This window comes from Octopus bimaculoides, chromosome 24, assembly GCF_046866305.1.
Source record: "Octopus bimaculoides isolate indiv1 chromosome 24, ASM4686630v1, whole genome shotgun sequence".
NCBI lineage: Eukaryota > Metazoa > Mollusca > Cephalopoda > Octopoda > Octopodidae > Octopus > Octopus bimaculoides.
In genome coordinates, this window is record NC_142951.1 from 30,874,999 (window position 1) to 30,896,285 (window position 21,287).

General features: G+C 32.8%; 1 protein-coding gene across 50 annotated transcripts in view; it reads right to left on the reverse strand.

Moving 5' to 3' along the window:
* Nucleotides 1–21,287, reverse strand: part of LOC106871687 (ATP-dependent chromatin remodeler CHD5) — a 98,990-nt gene that overhangs the window by 53,757 nt on the left and 23,946 nt on the right. For 28 of the 50 annotated variants that reach the window (XM_089340828.1, XM_089340833.1, XM_089340827.1 and 25 more), the window contains 2 exons: nucleotides 20,780–20,923; nucleotides 2,519–2,545 (listed from right to left, as the gene is read on the reverse strand). In XM_089340828.1, the coding sequence (XP_089196954.1) occupies nucleotides 2,519–2,545; nucleotides 20,780–20,923 (171 nt within the window). Of the gene's footprint in view, nucleotides 1–2,518; nucleotides 2,546–4,788; nucleotides 4,972–20,779; nucleotides 20,924–21,287 lie in introns of all 50 variants that reach the window. The other 22 variants (XM_089340809.1, XM_089340808.1, XM_089340810.1 and 19 more) reach the window with 1 other exon arrangement.

Consider the following 21,287-nt stretch of genomic DNA (forward strand, 5'->3'; position numbering starts at 1 on the left):
TCCAGACCAAATCCCAAAAAGAGATTAATTTAGAATTTTCAATTCTAGCCTAAGTCCACTATCAAAGAAATCAAATTCAAGTTTATGTTTCCCTAAGAAATGTAGATAAATAAGCAAATTGAATTTTCATAACTATAATTTTATTTTCTACTTCATCTCAAGTATTGCGGTGCATCTGAGCACTGCATGAAGAAGTTCATTTTCATTATTATTATTATTATCATCATCATTATTATTATTATTATTAAGCAGTTAGCATTTTAACCAGCCATATCCAACCCAAATATTCTACCTTGTTCAAATGTTCAAAACTAACCAGATTCAGCCTTTCACACCTAACCTATAATGTCATTCTGAAAATAAATAGCCACATAACTGAAATCTTGATGCTACGAGATGATTCAAGATTTAAATCAAACTAATGTCAACAAATAAACATTATATTTGACAGACTAATCTGAAGGCTAAAGGGTTAGGATAGAGGGGAAAAAAGTCACTATTCTTGTTAATAAAAATTACTTTTGCTTCATTTAGAAATAATTTGGTGATTACACTTTCAATTATTATACAGATCTTAAATAGGAAAATTCTGAACACTTTTAGATCTCCTTTTCATTTAGAATTGAATTTATGCATTTGTATGGTATTAATCTTAGTGATTCTTAACTGGGTGGCTAGTAACACCTAACTTACAGTAGGCAGTCTCTGAAAATTAAAATTATCTATGATACAAAATTTCTATCAGTACAGTCAACGAGGCTAAACTCAAGATTTGTGATATAATTCTTTAACTTGCTTCAACTCTACAGCTGTGGTCATGCCGGGGCACCACTGTTGGAGAATTATAGAGAAACATTATACTGGATCTAGCTTACTAAACATATTTCATATTTAGGCTAAAGAAAAAACTTTGAGGCATGTAAGGAAGTAAGTTTTTCACTTTCACTACAATTTTTCTGAAGTACATTAGAATATGGGAATCATTCTATTCAAAATTTAACAGAGACATAAAACCACATAGTAGATTCTAGAATTTAATATAACCTATCTCATTCTTGCATTAATAAAGTGATTCTTCCTTATTGAGTGAAGCAGTGAAGATTTGAAATGCTATCCTCCCTTCAATTGCCTATGAGTGATTTATTTAATAGAAATACAAAAAAACAAATAAATTAAAAATTAAGAACATTATAAATCAGTAAACAACTTCGATGCTTATGCATAAGTAGTTCAAATTTTCTAAGTCTGCTTTACATTTCAGAGCTCAAAACTAACTGAAGAGGATGAATTTGAGACTGATAAAATATCTGAATATTTAACATAGTAGTTGAAAGGTTTTAAAATCTTAACACTTGGTTTCATAAAGAACACAGAATTTGGTTTACGAAAAACTCATTATCAGAAACAACAAACTCCCATACAGCTTCTTTTATGAAACTGTATGGAATGATAATTTTTAAAGAGGAAAGATAGCATTTCATATTCAATTATTTTCCTTGCCCTCTGCCAACAATAGAAAACATTTAAACTTACTTCTATAATTTTGCTAAATGCTTTAACTACAAAATCATAAAAAGGGTAAATGTTTAAAAAGAATACATTCAATCTGACTATATACGTTTTCATTTATTCTTAACTAACCCCCATTAAAATATAACTGAGAAATTTTTAAATAATTATTTGATTGTGAGATAGAAACATTACTTACAGACCAGAATTAAAGCAAAAAATAGAAATAGGTGACATTTTTTTTTTAAATATTAAGTAATATAATAAATTGGGGAAAATGCCAACCTCAATCAATATTTGCAAATGGCAAACCCTTACACTTAACCACAGGAATATTAAGGAAATGTATCCTAGTTACATGTTATTAAACCAATAAGAAACCACATGATTTTATTTTTAAATACTAACTTTTAAGAATCTTTAAATATTTCTAAAATTTTAAAGTTTCAAGAAAAAATGAATTTTAAAGGCTGGATAAAGTGGGACCTTATGATTTAAGTATATGGGTCTAAGTAAATCTGAAGGGATTTTTTTTAATGTAAAAGAGAGCAATTTAAGATTGTTATAACAAATAGTGCGTGAAAGAAAGCATGATCTTATTGGTACAACTTATTTTCAAAAACTGAAATCAAATTGAAGACTCAAATGTTTGAGAATGATTAGCAAATAAACTTCTAAGAAATTATCTATCCTGAATAACTTCATAAATGTTGAGTAAAGAGAAAAAAAATCAGAAAATAGAATTTTTTTTTTTTTTTTTTCTTTAATGAACTAACATTATTCCTCAATTTAAGAAATTTACTGCCAGTAATACTAATTTCAATAATTCCTGATGATTCCCCTAAAATATAGCCTAACTTATACTTTAAGACTTGTGTTCTTTGAAGATTTCTAATTAGTAAATAATTAACATTTTATCTTATTTTAATGGCTTGCCCTACATTTTTTAAAATTTTTATTCAAAGATATAGGCAATAACAAATAGTCAATTCAATGAAATAAAACTTACAGAGCTTTCTTTGCCTTCGTTCTTTAACTTAAAATTCAATATGAAAGAAAAACATTAGATAAACATTTTGAACATAACATTATGTCATGCTAAAAATATACATTTCGGATAGAAATGAACAAAATTTCAATGGCATATTTTAAAAAAAAATATATAAAGGTAATATGAAATAGCAAATCTTAAATTGGCTTTTAAATATGAAAATTCATATTTGTATGAATTCATATGATCTTAGCACTTTGATGTGCCAATATATTTAGTCTATTGCACGAAAACTAATTTTTTTAAAAATGATATCAGAGGATATATAGTGTGTATATGCATGGTTCCGGTATCTATGTAGGTTTGCTTCAAGTGGATGAGAAAAATGAACGTACTAATTATTGGTATAAATGAATAATATATTACTGGCAAGCCAAAAATGCAAAGCACAAAATCTTAATACTCATAACCAGAAATATGCTAGCCTAAGATAATTAATTGCTCCCTAGAATGGCTATTCATTTCATCTATAAACTAGTAAAACTGTCAAAACAACCTATGGTATTATAACAATGTAGGAATTATTGTTCACACTGTGTGCATACATTGTAGCCATAGTTGAACGAAAAATTGTTTAGATTGAACTATCTCCATGGATGTCAGAAATATCATTTCAAAGTACTTTTACTATTAAACCTACATCGTAATTTTTTTTTTTTCTTTAGAAACACAAGAATCATCAGTTATTTTAAGTCACACCTCATTTTCATACAACCTAGTTAACAGTGAAATCATTGCTTCTTAAAATTTTAGACGATTTGAAAAGGATAAAAATTGAAGAAAAACGAATATTCAAGCCTTACCAAGAAAAAACGTTTGAACAAAACTGGAAATAAATAAGATGAGAAAATTTAATAATAAAAACTAAGAAGACCATTAGTATTCTCTTCACAAGATAAATTGAAAACAACACAGAACATTGAAACTATGATACAAACTATCTTCCGGATTCAAAAGACAATGCCAATGTCTTTCCAAAACAGACTATAAAATGCATATAAAATTAAAATATTTTACAACTTGAGTATAAGTATAATGTATCTATCAGGAAGGAAAAAAACCCTACAACTTTGAAACAAGATTATAGAGGAAACTGTAATCTTGTTGAAACGACAAACATAAATCCAAGTTATGAACAGTACATAAAATACATTGGTATCTTATGTACTGCAAAGAAATTCCATATACAAGGCTATCTCCATTCAATTCTCTATGAGGAGGGGAAATGTCAGTAGGAGAAGATGAAAGATAAAAACACAAACATCACGAGAAAACTGAAATGAAATCAAAAACAAAAAAAGTCCTTAACTGTTTCAGAATTAATGAAACATTTTGTGAAATCAATTAACATGTATTAAAAATTATCATGCCCAAAATGATCTTCAATAAAAGCACGATATATATGTATACGTACTTATTAAAACATATTTTCGTTATTTGAGTCATTGTCAACCAGTCAACACCATTCTACAGTGAATCAATTTGTAAATTTTTTATATTCCGCTATTTATAAAATTGAGTCTGCAATAAAGTGTGTGTGCATGTATGCTGTGTGTATTTATATACATATATATTTGGTCAATATAATTTTAATTATAAATATTATTCTGTATTCAGGAAAAGAGCTTAATTTCTTTGGTAATGATTGATTGCTTATAATTATGAACTTCTAGTCTATTGGGATTGTTGTTTGCTTATTGTAGAAGTGAAAAAAAATGGGAGGGCATAAGAGATGGTGAAAAACTTGTGGACACTTGTATGTGCAAATGTTACAGAAATATGTAGAGAATAGAAATTAACTTATCACTGGAGGATAAAAAGTAATATGGAAGGGAAGTTTATCAAAAAAAAAAAAAAAAAAAACTGTATGAAGGGAAAAAAAGTTTTCTGTACTGGTTGAAATTATTGATAGATGGAAAAAAAAAAATGCCTGGTAATTGAAAATTCCTGAAGCATCAACAAGCAATGGGTGGATGAATGGCCTTACTAGATGAGAATCCATCAGTAGTGCTATGGACAGAATGATTTGGGCAGCAGCAGTGGTGGCAGTGGCAGCAGCTGCAGCAACGGCGGCGGCAGCGGCAGCAGCAGCAATAATCAACAAAGACATTAGTAGCGTGACACTAGATTGGCTTGAAAAAGGCTGGAAGCGGGCAACAAGCTAAAACACTGACTACACGTAACAACTTGTAACAGTAAGAGGAGAGAAGAAAGAAACTAGAACTTACAGAACAGCGAGGACAGTGCCACTCCCCATCTGGTATAACTTTTAATTGTGGATTCAGACAATGGATATGATAAGCAGAAGGGCAATTGTCACAACACAGCAGCTCGCCACCATCTTTACATACACAGCAAAACTCCATGTGTTCCTCCTCCTCCTCCTCCTGTTCCTGAATGCCTTCTCCCTCCTACATGACAGACAGAAACAGACCGCAGGTGACAATCAGTGCAGTGTCAGTCAAGCCGTTTAGAGGATAGTAAGTAGTAGTAGTAGTATAGCAGCAGTGGTGGTGGTGGTGGTTGGATGTTGGTGGTGGTTAGATTGGTAGTGGTGCAGTGAGCCCTTCTGTTTTCAATGGTGCACATGTACATATGTCTGCATGTACACTATACATACATCCATACAAACATATACACCTTTCGAAATACGAACATCCTCCCCTTTCTGTATCCACCAAAACCAATTTATTCTAAGAGCCAGAACTTAGTATTCAATGGCCAAAAGTTCAAACTGTGCAATCTCCCCACTATGGGCTTACTAGTCTACCAAATGAAAAACCCTAATCAAAAATCAACACTACCCTCTAGGAAATATATCGTACAACTAGTACATATATTCACACTTCTGTCACACAAATTTCTGGGAAGGGGGTTGGAGGGGATGCTCACTTGTTTTATTATAGTGTGAATACCAAGATTTATTTTTTCTGTTTGGTGAATTAAGCCTTAACTGTGAATAACCAGCTTTTGAATTTTCGAGCCATTATAACAATACAAATGCTCGTGGGAGTGATTATGATGTTGTTGGGTTGAAAGATTTCCCACCAGTTATGCAACAGAAAACAACTCCCAGAAAAACCAGAGCTAAATGACACAGTTTTGCAGACAGAGGAACATGTACATGGTCAGTAAAATACATTTCAGCTGCCATCAAAGACAATCTGCAGGCATTTCTTTCTCGTTGTTATTATTTGAAACCGAATTCAGTGTATACAGAGCCAAATGATAAACGCATCCATTACATTTTACTACATTCTCAGCAACTCTGTATGAATTCCTTTGTGTGACATAACAACAACATTGACAGATAAAGAAGAAAACAGACACTAAAGAAACTAAGCATCAGGCTTAAGCAATGAGAAAGAAATGCATAAAGACCATGGAAAGCTTACACACTAATACACCATATTAACTTATACCGAATAACAAAAAAAAAGAAATAAAAAGACAGACAAGAAGAAAAGAAAGGACATTTAGGGAGCAAGGTTCTTTGGAATTTTTTTTTTTTCAGCATAAACTCTGGAAGCTTGTAAAATTATCAGTTTCTGATATTTAAAAGATTATGCTGTAAAATTCAGAAACTCTCAGCTCTAAACTATCTTTACCAATAAGAGGGATGTGAGCTCTACTAATTCTATGCCTGGCTCACTGCAACCATTTACCAATGTATATTATTGCAGTATTCAAGTATCAATTCACTTCTGTGTATATGTGTGTAATACATACATATACACAGACAAAAGTTAAACTACTTTCAAAAAATTCTCTCTTCAGCTGGCTACTCCAACATGCAGTCAATATAACCAAACAGCACAAGAAATTTGACTACATTTTGAAGAACAAAGTTCTTAAAGACATAAGCAAATATATATTGCCCCAAAGTTTAGGAAGTTATCAATTTACTTTTCATAGGATCTTGAGTAGCCAGCAATTCAAAAGAATAAATACAATTTCATACTGTTCACAGTAGAGTTATAAAACATTACTATTTATCCACCACCAGCTGTTTTCCACCATTTCTAATCCCAGTGCAAAAAACAAACAAAAAATAGAAAGAAATTAGAAAAAAAATGGATAAATTGAAAATATCCAAATCTCAACATATCTGCCTATGTTTGATGAGTATATGTATATAAAGATTAAGATACATACATATATATGTGACTGACTTCATATACATATATATATCAATGTTATTTTGTAGATAAAAGAAAAAGTTATTGAAAATGTGTATATATATATATATATATATATATATATATAAAAGGAGGTAAAAATGAAGAAAAGAAAATCTAGAAAAAGATTTTTTTAAATGAAAGATGAAAAAAAAGGAGAAAAAAGAAAAATATGCAACCGCCTGACCTACTGCAGTTGAAACCATCTAAAATCAAGCTGAACATACGGCTATCTCTAGGTCAAAATATTTGGGAGGAATAATAGAAAGCAAAAATATTAGATGACAATAGATGGACATTAAAAATACAATTATATGGTCAAATTTCTGAGAGAACAGTGCGCTTTTGAATATCTAATATTAAGTGCATAAGACCTGACCTTAATAGAACCAACTTCCAAAATAGCATTAATACCTACTTTCTATAGATTACGCAGAATAAGGAACAAGAAAGAAATATCTCTACATTGGACCCTGGCATATATCAGGATGGAAACTTGGTTTACAATAGACTTGGGGGTTGAGAGGCATTTTACTGAAGATAAATTACAAAAACTACAAGGATACATCACACACTCTCACATACAGACACACACTTTATATAAATATCATTTTACATAGCTTCATATATATATATATATATATGTATGTATGTATATACATACTATATGCATATATACATATATATGTATATATACATGTATATACATACTATATGCGTACGTGTATATATATATATATATATATATATATATAGATATATATCTATATATACATGCTGTATTATGTGTGTGTATATATATATATATATCCACAAACACATACTATATTATGTATCTATATATATATATACATACACACACACACACACACTATATTATGTATGCATGTATATATGTACATACACAGTATATATATATATATACTATACATACATAGTATATTATATATCTATGTAGATATATACATAGTATATTATATATGTATGTATGTATGTATACATATATACATAGTATCATACATATATATATTCACACACATTATATATAGATATACAGATATATACATATAAAACTTGAAATTTGTGAAGTTAAGCCAATTACAATTGCTTTTTCTGTTACCAAAATAAAAATAATTCATAGAACTAGAAATAAACATCTACTGAAGCAAATTTTAAAAGCAAAAATTTATTAATGTAGCAAATGCAAAGTTAGATTTAGTGGAAAGGAAGACTACTTCCGTTAGCTCTAAAGAATATAAAAGAATATTTATTAAAAAATAAAAAAGAAAGAAAGAAAGAAAGGAAAGAAAGAACTATGTCTCCATTTTAATCTTATCTTCATCTAGCATGCACACCTAAAGCAACCTTCTGAACAATCAGAAGAGATTTGTTTAACTTGAATGCAGCTTACAAAGACAATATTACACACAAGAAAGAGACACGCTATTGATAAATGGTAATACTTCTAAATGGTTAGGAAGATTTGTTTTGTTGCTTGGCGTTGATTATTGATTTGATTTAAACCTATAATATAGCTTCACCAGAGAGAAGATCAAGACTTTTTGAAAATAATACGTCTTTCACCCAATAAATATACATACACAAACACTTAGCCTTATAAAATCAAAACAATACATTTCCAGAATAACCAAAAAACAGGAATGAGGACTGAGCTAAATTTAATTCTCCAAAGACAATGTAGATCATGAGTCCCTTAGAAAATAGGGGAACAAAAGTAATGTTCTCAAGTGATATTTGAAGCATAAAGTTATTTAAACAGATAAAAAGGGAAACAATTCTTTGAAAGACATGGGGTGTTCAAGCTAATCTAATTTTGACAAATCTAAGGAAAATGAAAAAAATTACAACATAAACTTCCCAAGTATTTCAAAGCAATTTCTTAATATATTTTCCTAAAATTTTGCAAAAAGATTTAATATTTAACAATGAATATTATACACAAGTATACACAGATACACACATATTTATACTTAAGCTTGACAAAAAAATCTAAGGGAATTGTGATTTCCAAACTAATCCAAACATATAAGAGAAAAAAATAACCACAAATATTTTGCTGTTTTTACAATTGGGATGTTACTAGAACTTAATTCCAAGTTATCTCTAAACCAAAATAATTCCAATAAGCTCTCTCAAATACCCACAACTGTGCAGACAAATTCAAGGAGACAATGCAAACAGCCAATGACAATTATAAACCAATAAAACTTCAGCTGTTGTAAGCAGTGGTTAAAGTCTATATTAGACGAGTGAATAAAAAGAAAGATGTCTTAGAAATCACCAAAACTTGTATGAAGAGAAAGGAAGAGAGAGAAAGAGAGATAAGGGGGAGAAAGATGGAACACAATAACATAAAGCCGGTTGATTTCCAAGTCAGGGCACTATAAGACTATTTCACATTATTATTATTATTATTATTATTATTATCTAAAATATAACATTTCAATCGAAACTTGAAAAGTAGAAATAAGAAATATGCAAATCCAGGGAAGTCATTAAATGAAAACCTTCGTAATCTCAAGTTATTGAAAAAAAAATAAAATCAATGATAAGCACTTATTAAAGTACGAAATGAAGGTGACGCTAATTACAAAACAAGGCAAATTATAAAAACATTCTAAACAGAAGGAAATTAATGTAGAAAAGAGTAAAATAGAGAAGAGAAGTTATGTAATAGTGATGAAAAAAAAAATCAATGCCTGTGCAAAAACAAAAGCACACACATGTGCAAAATCAGAAAAGACATAACAGAAAAGCTGAGAGAGGGAGAGAGAAAGATAAAGAGAAATAGAAAAGACAGAGAGAAACTGAATGTCACATCTGCACCGGAACAACAAATCTGAACGCATCTTTTTTTGGCAACATTCATGCAAATTACTTAAGATAGAATAGCGCAACTGAACAAGAGCCGAATGCATTTGAGGAAGCACTGAAGGGAGGAGGGCAAATGATAGCCGATAATGGGGCAGCTTGAAATTAGTAGTGCATCAGCAGTAGGTTCATCTGACAGTGTAACAACAACAATTACTACTGGACATCAAAATGGAAGGGAAAAACGTGTATAAATGAAACACTAAATATAAATATATACAAATATACATATATGTGTATATCTATATATATATTATATATATGTTGGCAAAATAACATAAGTATGAACAAATATATAAAAACATCTATTAGAAATAAATGAGAAGGTGAGTGTCCAAGTGGGGATGAATTAGACATGTTTTGCTCTGCATTCAAAACCATTCAAGAATGCTCGTTAATAGGTATGACAGTAAGTAGCAGTAAGGCAAGTTAGTAATGAATAATTTTACTAGTAAATAATTGGTAAGCTAGAAAGTTATTGGAAACATTTGGAGTTTACACCAAAATTCAGCTAGATGGAGTAAAAGGCAATTAGAACTAGGAATCTATCACATCATAGAACAAATACATTTTTTTTTTTTATATATATTGTTATAGAATAGTTTAAATAAATATATCTTGATAGAAAATTATATATTACCTGACATCAACTATATTTCCTCTCTTTTTTTTTTAATGAAATAGAATTTTTTTTTTTTAAATCGCAAAGAGGCTTTACTTCTCACAATCAAAATAGCGTAAACAAATATGGAAACAATATACAAAGCATGTCAAGTGTAAATGTATTTCTATTGAAAAAAAAATAAATAAATAAGGTTCCAATGTGTATGAAGTAACAACTATACGTAAAACTGATATATTTGTAGTAACTCGCTGGGAGGCTGAAACCAGGAAATTTCACTGAGGTAAAATCATTATTTGAGTAGCATAAACCACATTACAACAATAACTCAAATTCATTTACATTCTTTTCAGTTAATTCCTATACGGCCTGCCTGGTACGGTATATATATTTTCCTGAGCAGTTTCAATTATTGTCCCACTATACTAAAAGCCATGAGTATATTTGTGCACTTGTTCTTTTGGGGAAAAAAAAAAAATAATTCTATGAAAGGTAAAATAAATTATCAAATGAAAGAGTCATTAAAATAAACAAAATGTTGTATAATTGTAGTCAATCATCAAGAAGGAACAGGAAATTTAAAAAAAAAAAAAACTAATCTTTAAAAATTAGAAGATTTTTTAGTTTAAAGAAATTAAATTAGGATGCTGGCAGTGCTCTCTCTAGTTCTGCCACATGAAATGGTTATTTTTCATGCTTGACAGAAATGGTCAAATAACGAGAGTAATAATGGCATGTGAACAATTTTATACATGGTTTACTATATATATAAATATATATAACATTCAGAGCACAGAGTAATGTTCGTGAGTAACAATAGCATGCTTTTGTTTAGCTGAAGAAATCAACTATTTTTATCAGCATCCACACCGCCACCACTGCAACCTTCAGTCAATAACATCCAGCTTGAATTATTGACTACATTTCAAACTGAAATAACAAGTCAGATGTCTTCTATGGTTAGTTAGCAACTGGAACTAAATAGAGAAAATCTATTTCTGATAATGAAAAAAAAGGTGTTTAAAATTGAAGAGACTCTTGAGGGAGAAAAAAAAAAAAAAAAAAAATCAAGTTAAAAAGTTAAGACTTGAATCTGTGAAGACCAAAATAATGTAGATTATTAGCCCCTTTCCCGCCATATAAATGTTATTGAATAAAATTTTATGAAAACGAAAAAATAAAAAAAAGGAAAAAAACTAAAACATGTTTTAGAATATCTTCTGTCTGAGAGAATCATTATGGTTGCTGGTGCTTCTACAAAGTCTGTGACGTGAAAACGCTAACCTACCATTAAAGGCCTAGTGAAATGGCATGTCAAAATATTCCTGCATTATTTAGTCCAAACAACGTGAAAAATGTCCGGGGAGAAAGTTAAAAAAAAAAAAAAACAGCTTGATTTCAGCCTAATAACACCTCAATGAATAATACAACCAGAATGCATCAGTTATATGGAAATGAAATATAATAATCAAATTAGCAATATCGAATCTATAAGAATCTCCATTTATATTTGAGAACCTATAAGAAGAAAAAAGGTGTCTGTTCAATGAATGAACCATGAGTCTCTCTCTCTAAAAGAAAAACAGTTCAGTTGTTTAAATACTCTGAAAAAGCAGAATCAACTCAACTGTCTACAGCAGTCATACAAAAATCATATAAGTTAAGATATAATATTCTGGGACAACAACAGTGTGTAGCACCATTAACTATAATCCTCTGATATCATGATCAATTATTTTGCCATCAAATGTTGGGAAAGTGGTCAAAATGAATAACAAAAGACTTGACACAATTTGAAATTTTTTTCTGTTATAAAAGATTCCAGTCGCTTGTAAGCTGGCCTTTTTCTTTTTAATCGTTAAACTTTTTTTTTTCTTTTTAAATTTAGACAATTTAAGATTTTTTAGCAAATCAAAGGTAAAAATCCAATGGATAAAAATAGCGATGTAAAGGGAAAAAAAAAAAAACAGAAAAGAAAAATGAAACGGACAAACAAAAGTTTATATATATAACATATTCCAAGATAATGACAAAAGAAATAATTTCAAATGGCAAAGCTACTAAAATATAATAACAGAAGTAACAAGTTCTATGATGGGTGAAAGATTCCAAGTTAGTCACTTGCCTTTTTTAAAAAAATTGTTTCCATTACGGTTTCTTTTAGCCATTTCATGAGATTACATACATATTTTAAGAATATATATTTATATATATATATATATAATTCATTTTAAAGCAATATATATCAGATTAAAATATATTTTTTTATGTGCATACCAGTACTCAAAATTAATATGTAAAATAGTAAAATAGGTATTTTCTACCAGTATTATATAACTAGAAGTAACTGTAGGTCAAGAAAATCCTTCCCCAGACAATGAAAAAAAAAAAATCTTATTGTTACATCTATTATGAAATGTCTAAAAGAACCCAGCAGTAGTTGAATAATAAATATAATATCAGGTCATCCAATAAGTAATGTCCGAATTTTAAGTAGGGAAACAAAATCATCTAATTTGACACTTTATTAAAATTTAACCCTGTGTATAATTCCCATCCATTCTCAATGACTTCCTTCCATCTACACATCAGTTTTTTAAATTCCATTGGGGAAAAACTCATTTGATTTTGATGAGAAGGAAGAGAGGTCAGTTTCTACCTCTTTAGGGCTTTTGAGTATTAATCCATCAAAATGAGTCTGTAATCTTCGAAACAAATGGTAATCAGGAGAGAGGTCCAAGGAATAAAGTGAGGGATTTTTTTCCCAGACAAGTTCTTTTATTTTTTCTGATGCTATGCAGTATGGGGCCTTGCATTTCCATGATGAAACACCACTCCCTTACGATTCACCAAAGCAGGTCGTTTTTTTCTTCAAAGCAGTATTCAAATGCTCTAGTTGTTGGCAATAGGTGTGAGCAGTAATTGTTGCTTTAGTTGGTAGCAGCTCAAAGTGGATGACTCCAATGAAAACCCATCAAACAGATAACCTTTTTTGCATGGAGGTCCTTTTTGGGTTGTGCTTTTCATCACCAATCACTAATCTGTCCAAAAGTGGTGAGATTTGTTCCTGAGAATGAAGAGATGAGCAGATGTCCACTCTTTCTGGTTGCCCTCAGTCAAATCATGGGAACTCATTTTCTGAGTTTGAGCACCTTTCCAAGCAATTGAAGATGGTGTTGAACAGTTGAATGGCATGAATATTTGCCAATTCTTCAACTGATACAGCTGTAGTAAGACAGGAAAGATCTTTTTTTCGTCACTGTGGTTTAAGTTGTGCTTTGCCAGATGGCAGCCAGTCAGAGTTGGCGGTGTAGTAATACAAGCAGGAACTTCCGCAGAGCAGTATTGCGCACCTCTTTCAAAGAGCTGATTAGTTGTGGATTTGACAGCCATACACTCGTTAACATTTACACACCAACCTCAAAAGAATGCTCATTACTTCAGACACGTGTTTGTTGTTACACTAAAAGAATAAATTACTATGCTTTATAAAACAAAACATGCCTTCTGACATTTATTTCTTCATACACTTCATTACACGTTATAATGTGACATTGTTCTCTTCAAACACGTTGCAACTCTGAATCTGTTACACCGGTGACAAACCCACTAAACGGGTGACTTTCAGGAATACACCCCCACCCCACCTTCTAAAAAAAAAATTAACACAATTATGCTCACAAACTGAACACTGCAAAACTACATTTTACAGTTTTCAAGACAGCTACCAGTCTTGTTCACTCCTCTTCTTCATGCCAGAGCAAGACACACATGCCCCACCTCATTTTGGTTTAATTTTTCACACTCAAGAAAGAGTGAAGTTCCCTGAAGGACGTCTCTTTCAGCAGAAAAATGGGGAACATTTAGGCAACTGGACACCAACCCAACTCCTTCGGAGGAGGCAGAACCTTACCAAGGGATCATCTGAAGACAACTCTTAGATTAAACAGTTTTTCTTCTCGCATTTGCCTTCAAATGTGTCGGTCATTCTTACCCCTAAGATGGAGATCAGTTCAGAGGATCAATTAGCTTCTTCAGCTGATAAAATATTACAATACACTGGCAACAGAGTTACTGCTGTTTCTTCTCATACAGTAGCAGCTATTTCTTCAGAACTAATTCGATGCAATCCACGACTCTACAGGCCATAGTTGATGTTCATAATCAGTGGCTGCACTACAGATTTTTCTATTTCGGGCCAGAATTTGAGTACTCCATCCTTTATTGCATCTGGAAACTTAAATCAGTCACTTTTAGACTCTTTCCCGGAGCTCATCAGCCTAAATTTTCAAGTGAGTAATCCAGCTCACTCTATAAAACATTTCATTTCTATGAAATGGTGCTCCTGTGTTTTCACGTCCTCCGGAGAAACTCAATGCAGCCAAGGCCGAATTTGATCACATGTTGCAGCTTGGAATTATCTGCCCTTCCACAAGTCAATGGGCCTCACCAACTTTCAAATGCAGATTAACCCTACCAAATGTGTTTTTGGCGCATCTTCTCGTGTTTCTTGGCCATATTATTGACAAAGGGGGTATTCAACCTCTTCCTGAAAAGGTGATGGCTACTGAGGACCTTCTTCCTCATACTCCTTCCCTTACCAGCTGTGCCATTTCCTTGGATTACTGGATTTTTACAGATGTTTCATTCCTCACTGTGCTGGACTTCTATCTCTTCTTACTGAGCTCTTAAAGAATCATCGTGAAGGAGTCTATTGCATTAACTCCTGCCCCAGGTGGAAGCTTTTAATACTGTGAAACATGAAGTTGCTAGTGTCTCTCCTCGCATACCCCGTCTCTAATGCAAAGCTTTTGCTTGTGGTTGATGCATTGGACACAGCAGTTGGCACCATTTTACAACAGCTTCACCAAGGACATCTTAAACCTCTTGCATTTTTCTCTCAGCTGCCGAAACACGATACAGCACTTTTGGTCACAAATTATTAGCGATCTACCTTTCAGTGAAATATTTCCAGCATATCCTCAAAGGGAGGAACTTTATTATCTATACTGATCTTAAGCCTCTTAATTTTTTGCCTTGCAGTCCCGAGCCTGAGAAGTGTCCACCAAAGGAGACTAGACACCTGGATCTCATATCTCAATTTACCAGTGATATCCAACACATCTCCAGAGCTCAGAACACTGTCAGTGAATTCTTTGTCATCTACTCCTGAATTTGCAACATGTGAATTCAAGTACCTGCCTCTACAAACTGCTGACATGCAAATTTTGTGACGTGTCAATGACTTTGCCCCATCCTTTTATCCTAGGGACCCACTGTCGAGCTGTACTCGAAGTTTTGCAGTCTTTCTCACTGGAGTCTCAGCCTCAGTAAAGCTCATAATGGCTAGATTCTTCTGGCCAAATATGAGACGCGACATGACTGAATGGACCTGATGTTGCATCCAGTGCCAGAAGTCAAAGGCGCATAAGCCCATCCATGCTCCTCTCAGCACTTTTAGTACTCCTGATGTATGTTTTCACCACATTCATATATTGATCTTGTGGGACCCTGGCCTGTCAGTCATAGATTTTCATGCATCCTGACCTGCATTGACCATTTCACCCGATGGCCTAAAGCCATTCTACTAAGTGATATTTCTGCTGAATCTGTAACGCGAGCCTTGGTATCAGGATGGATATCACGTTACAATGTTACTACCACCATTACTACAGACTGCGGTAGACAATTCAAATTTCACCTGTTTTCAGAGCTAACAACAATCATCAGTGCTCAACAGATCCAGACTACCAGTTATCATCCTGCATCTAAGGGAATGGTGGAGCACTTCCATCACCAGTTGAAAGCCAAGTTTCATGCCTATCCGGATACTCAAATCCAGAGGAAACACCTCTCCACAGTACTTCTTGACATCCAGACTTCATTTAAGGAGGATTCTCCCCAGCTGAGCTTTTGTATGGTGCTCCTTTGTCTTTGCAACCGGACACTGATCCAACTCCTTTGGAGGATGCAGACGCTTGCCTCGGTCGATCTTTCTTCTCCGGATCCTGCACTTTATGAGAACTGCCTGCATTCATACTTAGAAGTCCTGTCACCCATGCACACTCAGCACCAAGCCATTAAACCTTTGCTCCCTAAAGACATTCCTTCGTGGACCCGTGGTTTCGTCAGAAATAATGCAGTGAAAAGTCCTCTCACTCCACCTTACTCTGGACCCTACTGCACGCTGGCACTCTCAGACAAACATTTTACCAGTGACTCTAATGGGTTTAGAGAGACAGTCTCCATTGATAGACTAAAAAGGGCCTTCACAGACGCTCATACCCTGGATCCACTCACACCCCTTTACTCACATAGTTAGATACATATAACTCCCCCCCCCCACCTTCACAACAACCAGCAGTGGCCATTGTATCCATCGGCCCAAGAGACTGTAAAGCTATTTCTATATGAACTGGCCCTTAGTGCCTGTTATCGTCTTGCATTTTTTCTTAATGCATTCCTGTTTTCTTTTTCCTGTATTTCAATGTTTGTTACCTTTCCATGTATGCAATGTATTTTTCTTTTGCTTTTTCTAATATTTCTTATCTTCTTGTTTTGTAAAATTTTTCAATACTCATACACACATACATGCCTACACCCAATTACACACATTATGCCTTCATTAGCTGCCATCTCATGCTCTCTGTGCCTTTGCTTCTGTTGGACCCCTGGTTGGTCACGTAATTAGTAGAGAAAGTTACCTGTCTCTTGCAACGTGCCAGCATGCCAAACTTGCGCTTCTGCCCATTTTTCAAAGCATATCATACTGAATGCGTCCTGCAAGAAAATTTTCAATGAAATCATGGATTGAGAAGCGCTCACTCATACTGCTTCAGTCACACAACGACTGGCACATTAAGCACTCATGTGCATGTATGAATATTTTGCCTTTACTTCCATTTCCGTGAATATTTTGCCTTCGCTTTGCATTTTCCATTCCTCCTGTTTGTTTGTATCGGCTTTCAGTCTGCAGGGGTGTAGTGAGACAGGAAAAGATTTGTTTCGTCACTGTGACTTAATTCAGTTGTGCTTTGGCAGATGTCAGTGAATCAGAGCTGGCAGTGTAGTAATACAAGTAGGAACTTCCGCACAGCAGTATTGCACACCTCTTTCAAAGAGCTGATTAGTTGCGGATTTGACAGCCATAGGGACAACATCAACTTTTCTGCTATGAGACCGTTTACAGTAATCATAATCAATGTGGGGCAACTCATTTCGTTTTTTATCAGATTTCCTTTTGCAGCTTATACGCACCAAACTTAAATACATGGCAAGTCATGGGAAATTCATTTGTCTCGTTACACCTCTCTCATTCTTCCGATGCTCTACACTCTTTAACATTTACACACCGACCTAAAAAGAATGCTCATTATTTCAGACACGTGTTTGTTGTTACACTAAAAGAATAAATTACTATGCTTTATAAAACAAAACATGCCTTCTGACATTTATTTCTGCATACACTTCATTACACGTTATAATGTGACATTGTTCTCTTCAAACACATTACATTCGAACACGTTCCAACTCTGAACCTGTTTACATTGGTGACAAACCCACTAAACAGCATTATCCTTCTTAAACTTTGACAAAAGAAGCTTGTCCTCAACAGGGCTTCCTATTTGTGGCCTCTCTCTTAGGCTGAAATCACCATTTTCGAACTTTGCAAACCATCTTCTGCAACTTCTTTCACTCAAGCACTTTTCCCCATAAACCGAATGGATATTTTGGGCTGCTTCGGCTGCATTGTTTCCCTTTTTGAACTCATAAAGCATTATGTGCCTTAAATGCTCCTTCGATACATTCATTGTTGAGAGGGTAATATTAGTAATAAAGTCAGTCAGATTATTCTGTAAAAAGAAATTATTTACGTTAAAGGTTTCCAAATTCATATGAGTATTATCCAATACCATTTGACATTTCAGAGTACTGTAAAATTTGATAGCGATTACATATATGATATTCTGGACATTATATATGGGATGACCTGATATTATAGAGGGAAAACTTTTTTTCTTTCCTTTCGTGGATTTTTGAAGTAGAGTGTTAACTTCTATTTATCAAATTTAATTTACTTCTGTTAAAGAGAAATGTAATTAGGTGATTTAACTGCAGGTGATTACTTAAACCTGCACGCTCTTCAACCAAGGCAGTCAAGTATAAATAATGCATTTAATAAAAAGAGACATTAATTAGCACAACTAATTTTTTTTTTTACTTTAGATTCAGGAAAAGGATAAAATAAAAACATACCTACAAGAAATTATAAACGTCTATATTCTAAAAAAACATTTGCTAATATTTCAATAAAATAGTATCACGATGGGGCTAAGAAGTTGCCAAGGCTGAAGAGCAAGCAAGAAACTTCTTAGTATATTTCAATGAACATGCTAGAATAGGGTTAAAGAATCAGTAGGATCTTAGTGAAGTTAGGGTTCCCATAACAATAAAGACATTACACAGAATATATAGCTAGTAACTCATTTAGACTCATTCACATGGGCAAAATTGACATGTCATTTTATGTGAGTGATTATATTAATTCTATAGTGTGCATGTATGTATGCAACCCATGCTAGCATGGAAAGCGGACGTTAAACGATGATGATGATGATATGTATATATGTGTGTGTATATATATGTATGTATATATATATATATGCATGTATGTATATGTATATATATATGCATGTATGTATATGTATATATATACATATATGTATATGTATATATATACATATATGTATATGTATATATATACATATATGTATATGTATATATATACATATATGTATATATATGCATACATATATGTAAAATATTTATTATTGAAATTATATATATATATATATATATATGTATATGTATATATATATGTTTGTGTATGTGAGTGTGTATATGTGTGCATGTGTGTGTGTGTGTATGTATGTATGTGTGTATATATATATATATATATATATATATATATATATATATATATATATATATATATATATATATATATATTTATTTACACACACACACACACATATATATAACACACTCACACACATTTCATAAATATTTACCCAATGCAGAAATCATATACAATCCATTATTAACCTCTTCTTAGTCAAATGCAATCAAGCATCAGCAACTGCAGATGTTTATGGAGTCAGCAACAGCCATCAATATATAATAAGCCTTAAGTTGATTTGCTGGCAGAATCGTTAGTATACAAGGTCAAATGCTCCTGAGCATTTTGTCTGTCTTGACGTTCCGAGTTCAAATTCCACCTAAGTCAACTTTGCTTTTCACCCTTTTGGAGTCGGTAAAAATAAATACTAGTTGAACACTGGGGCTGTTGTAACCCGAAATTGCTGGCCTTGTGCCAAAATTTGACACCAATATATAATATGTCTTACTAGTACCACAACATTCAGATGTATTAGCCTTTAAAATGGCTACAAATGTACACTGAAACCAAGTCACAGACTTCAGTTATATCTGTATGCAGATATGTGTGTATATATATATATATATATATATATATATATATATATATATATATACACATATATATAAGCAGAATTACAAAGTGTCACATTGTTACAGATCTGCATTTTTTTTTATTGTATAACAGTGCAACACAGAGACCCAGACAAAACACACCAAAGTCAGTGCCTTCATTTTAACTGAATACAATGGTTTTATTCACATGCTGTAAGAGAGCTCTGTTGTGCCTGTCTCTGCTGTAGCTTGGAGATCAAATAGATACAACCAATACTATTATCCAAGAGATGTAAATATATGGTGCACCAGCAATTTCTTCTTTTGAGGTATACTTAACCAGCCAATCTACACAAAAGATAAAGCTCCTTTCCATAACACAGACTCATAGGGCCAGTTTCTCTGATTCCTTGGCATGTATACTATACCCTGGATGGGACATCAGTCCATCAAAGGAATACTCACTTTTGCCAGCTGGGCGGACTGGAGCAAAGTGAAACTGAAGTGTTTTGCTCAAGAACACAATACATTGCCCAGTCCAAGAACCGAAACCACACTCTTATGATCACGAGTCCAACACCCTAACCACTCAGCCAGAGATGCAGCACATAATAAATGCATACACACAAATAAATAGTTACATTTTAAAAGACAATTCAAACCTGGACAAGAAAACATGGGAACCCCAACAAAGTAGAAAGGAAGGACACCAATATAAAGGACAAAGGAGAAATGAAATTGGGTACAGGGTTCATTTTTTTAACTGATACAAAACGGCAACATACTTGACCGAGCTAAATTCAGTACATGAACTATAAGTAATAACATCTAAGGACACTGAATTTGGTGATATTACCAAAATAAAAATTAATGTGATTCCAATGACCCTGGAAATGTTTTTGTACTGGGCATTTTAATATTACAAGGACTCAATGCAGGCGGAAAAATATTGCTGACTTTATAGAAGTGCCCCAGAAGATAAAGAATAGTGAGAGAGGAGAAGTGAAAGCAAAAATAAGAAATTAGGGTACAAACACAATGAGGGCAGCTCCATTTTCCTTCTGGCGCCTCTTCTAGTTCAGGATCCAAGCAGACAAGATGATATGCACGGGGACACGTGTCGCACAGAATTATTTCACCCCCTTGTTGACACACTTCACAGTAATCTTGATGGTCAGTCTACAATTAAGACAATAACTAATATTAGTTACAGTAACAGATGTTAGAGCCTACAGGAAAGTTATTAGATTATCTAACCACTAAAGTAATTTGAATTGAGGACTTTGCTAAATTACCCACCTATAAATGTGGCCTTCATTAAGGACGACTGATCAAACTGGCCAAACTAATAGTCTTTAAATGTTCAGCTCCCCATAATTGTTAAAGTAATATTTTTCTTTTTAGTTTGGGTAAAACCCTATTTCTGAAATACTGAGGAAGAATGCTAAATAGCATTTTGCTTAATTATTGAATAAATTCTATCACTCTTGAACAGTAACAAGAATAGTATCTTCCACTGCAAGGTTTGTTTTGGCTAACTCTA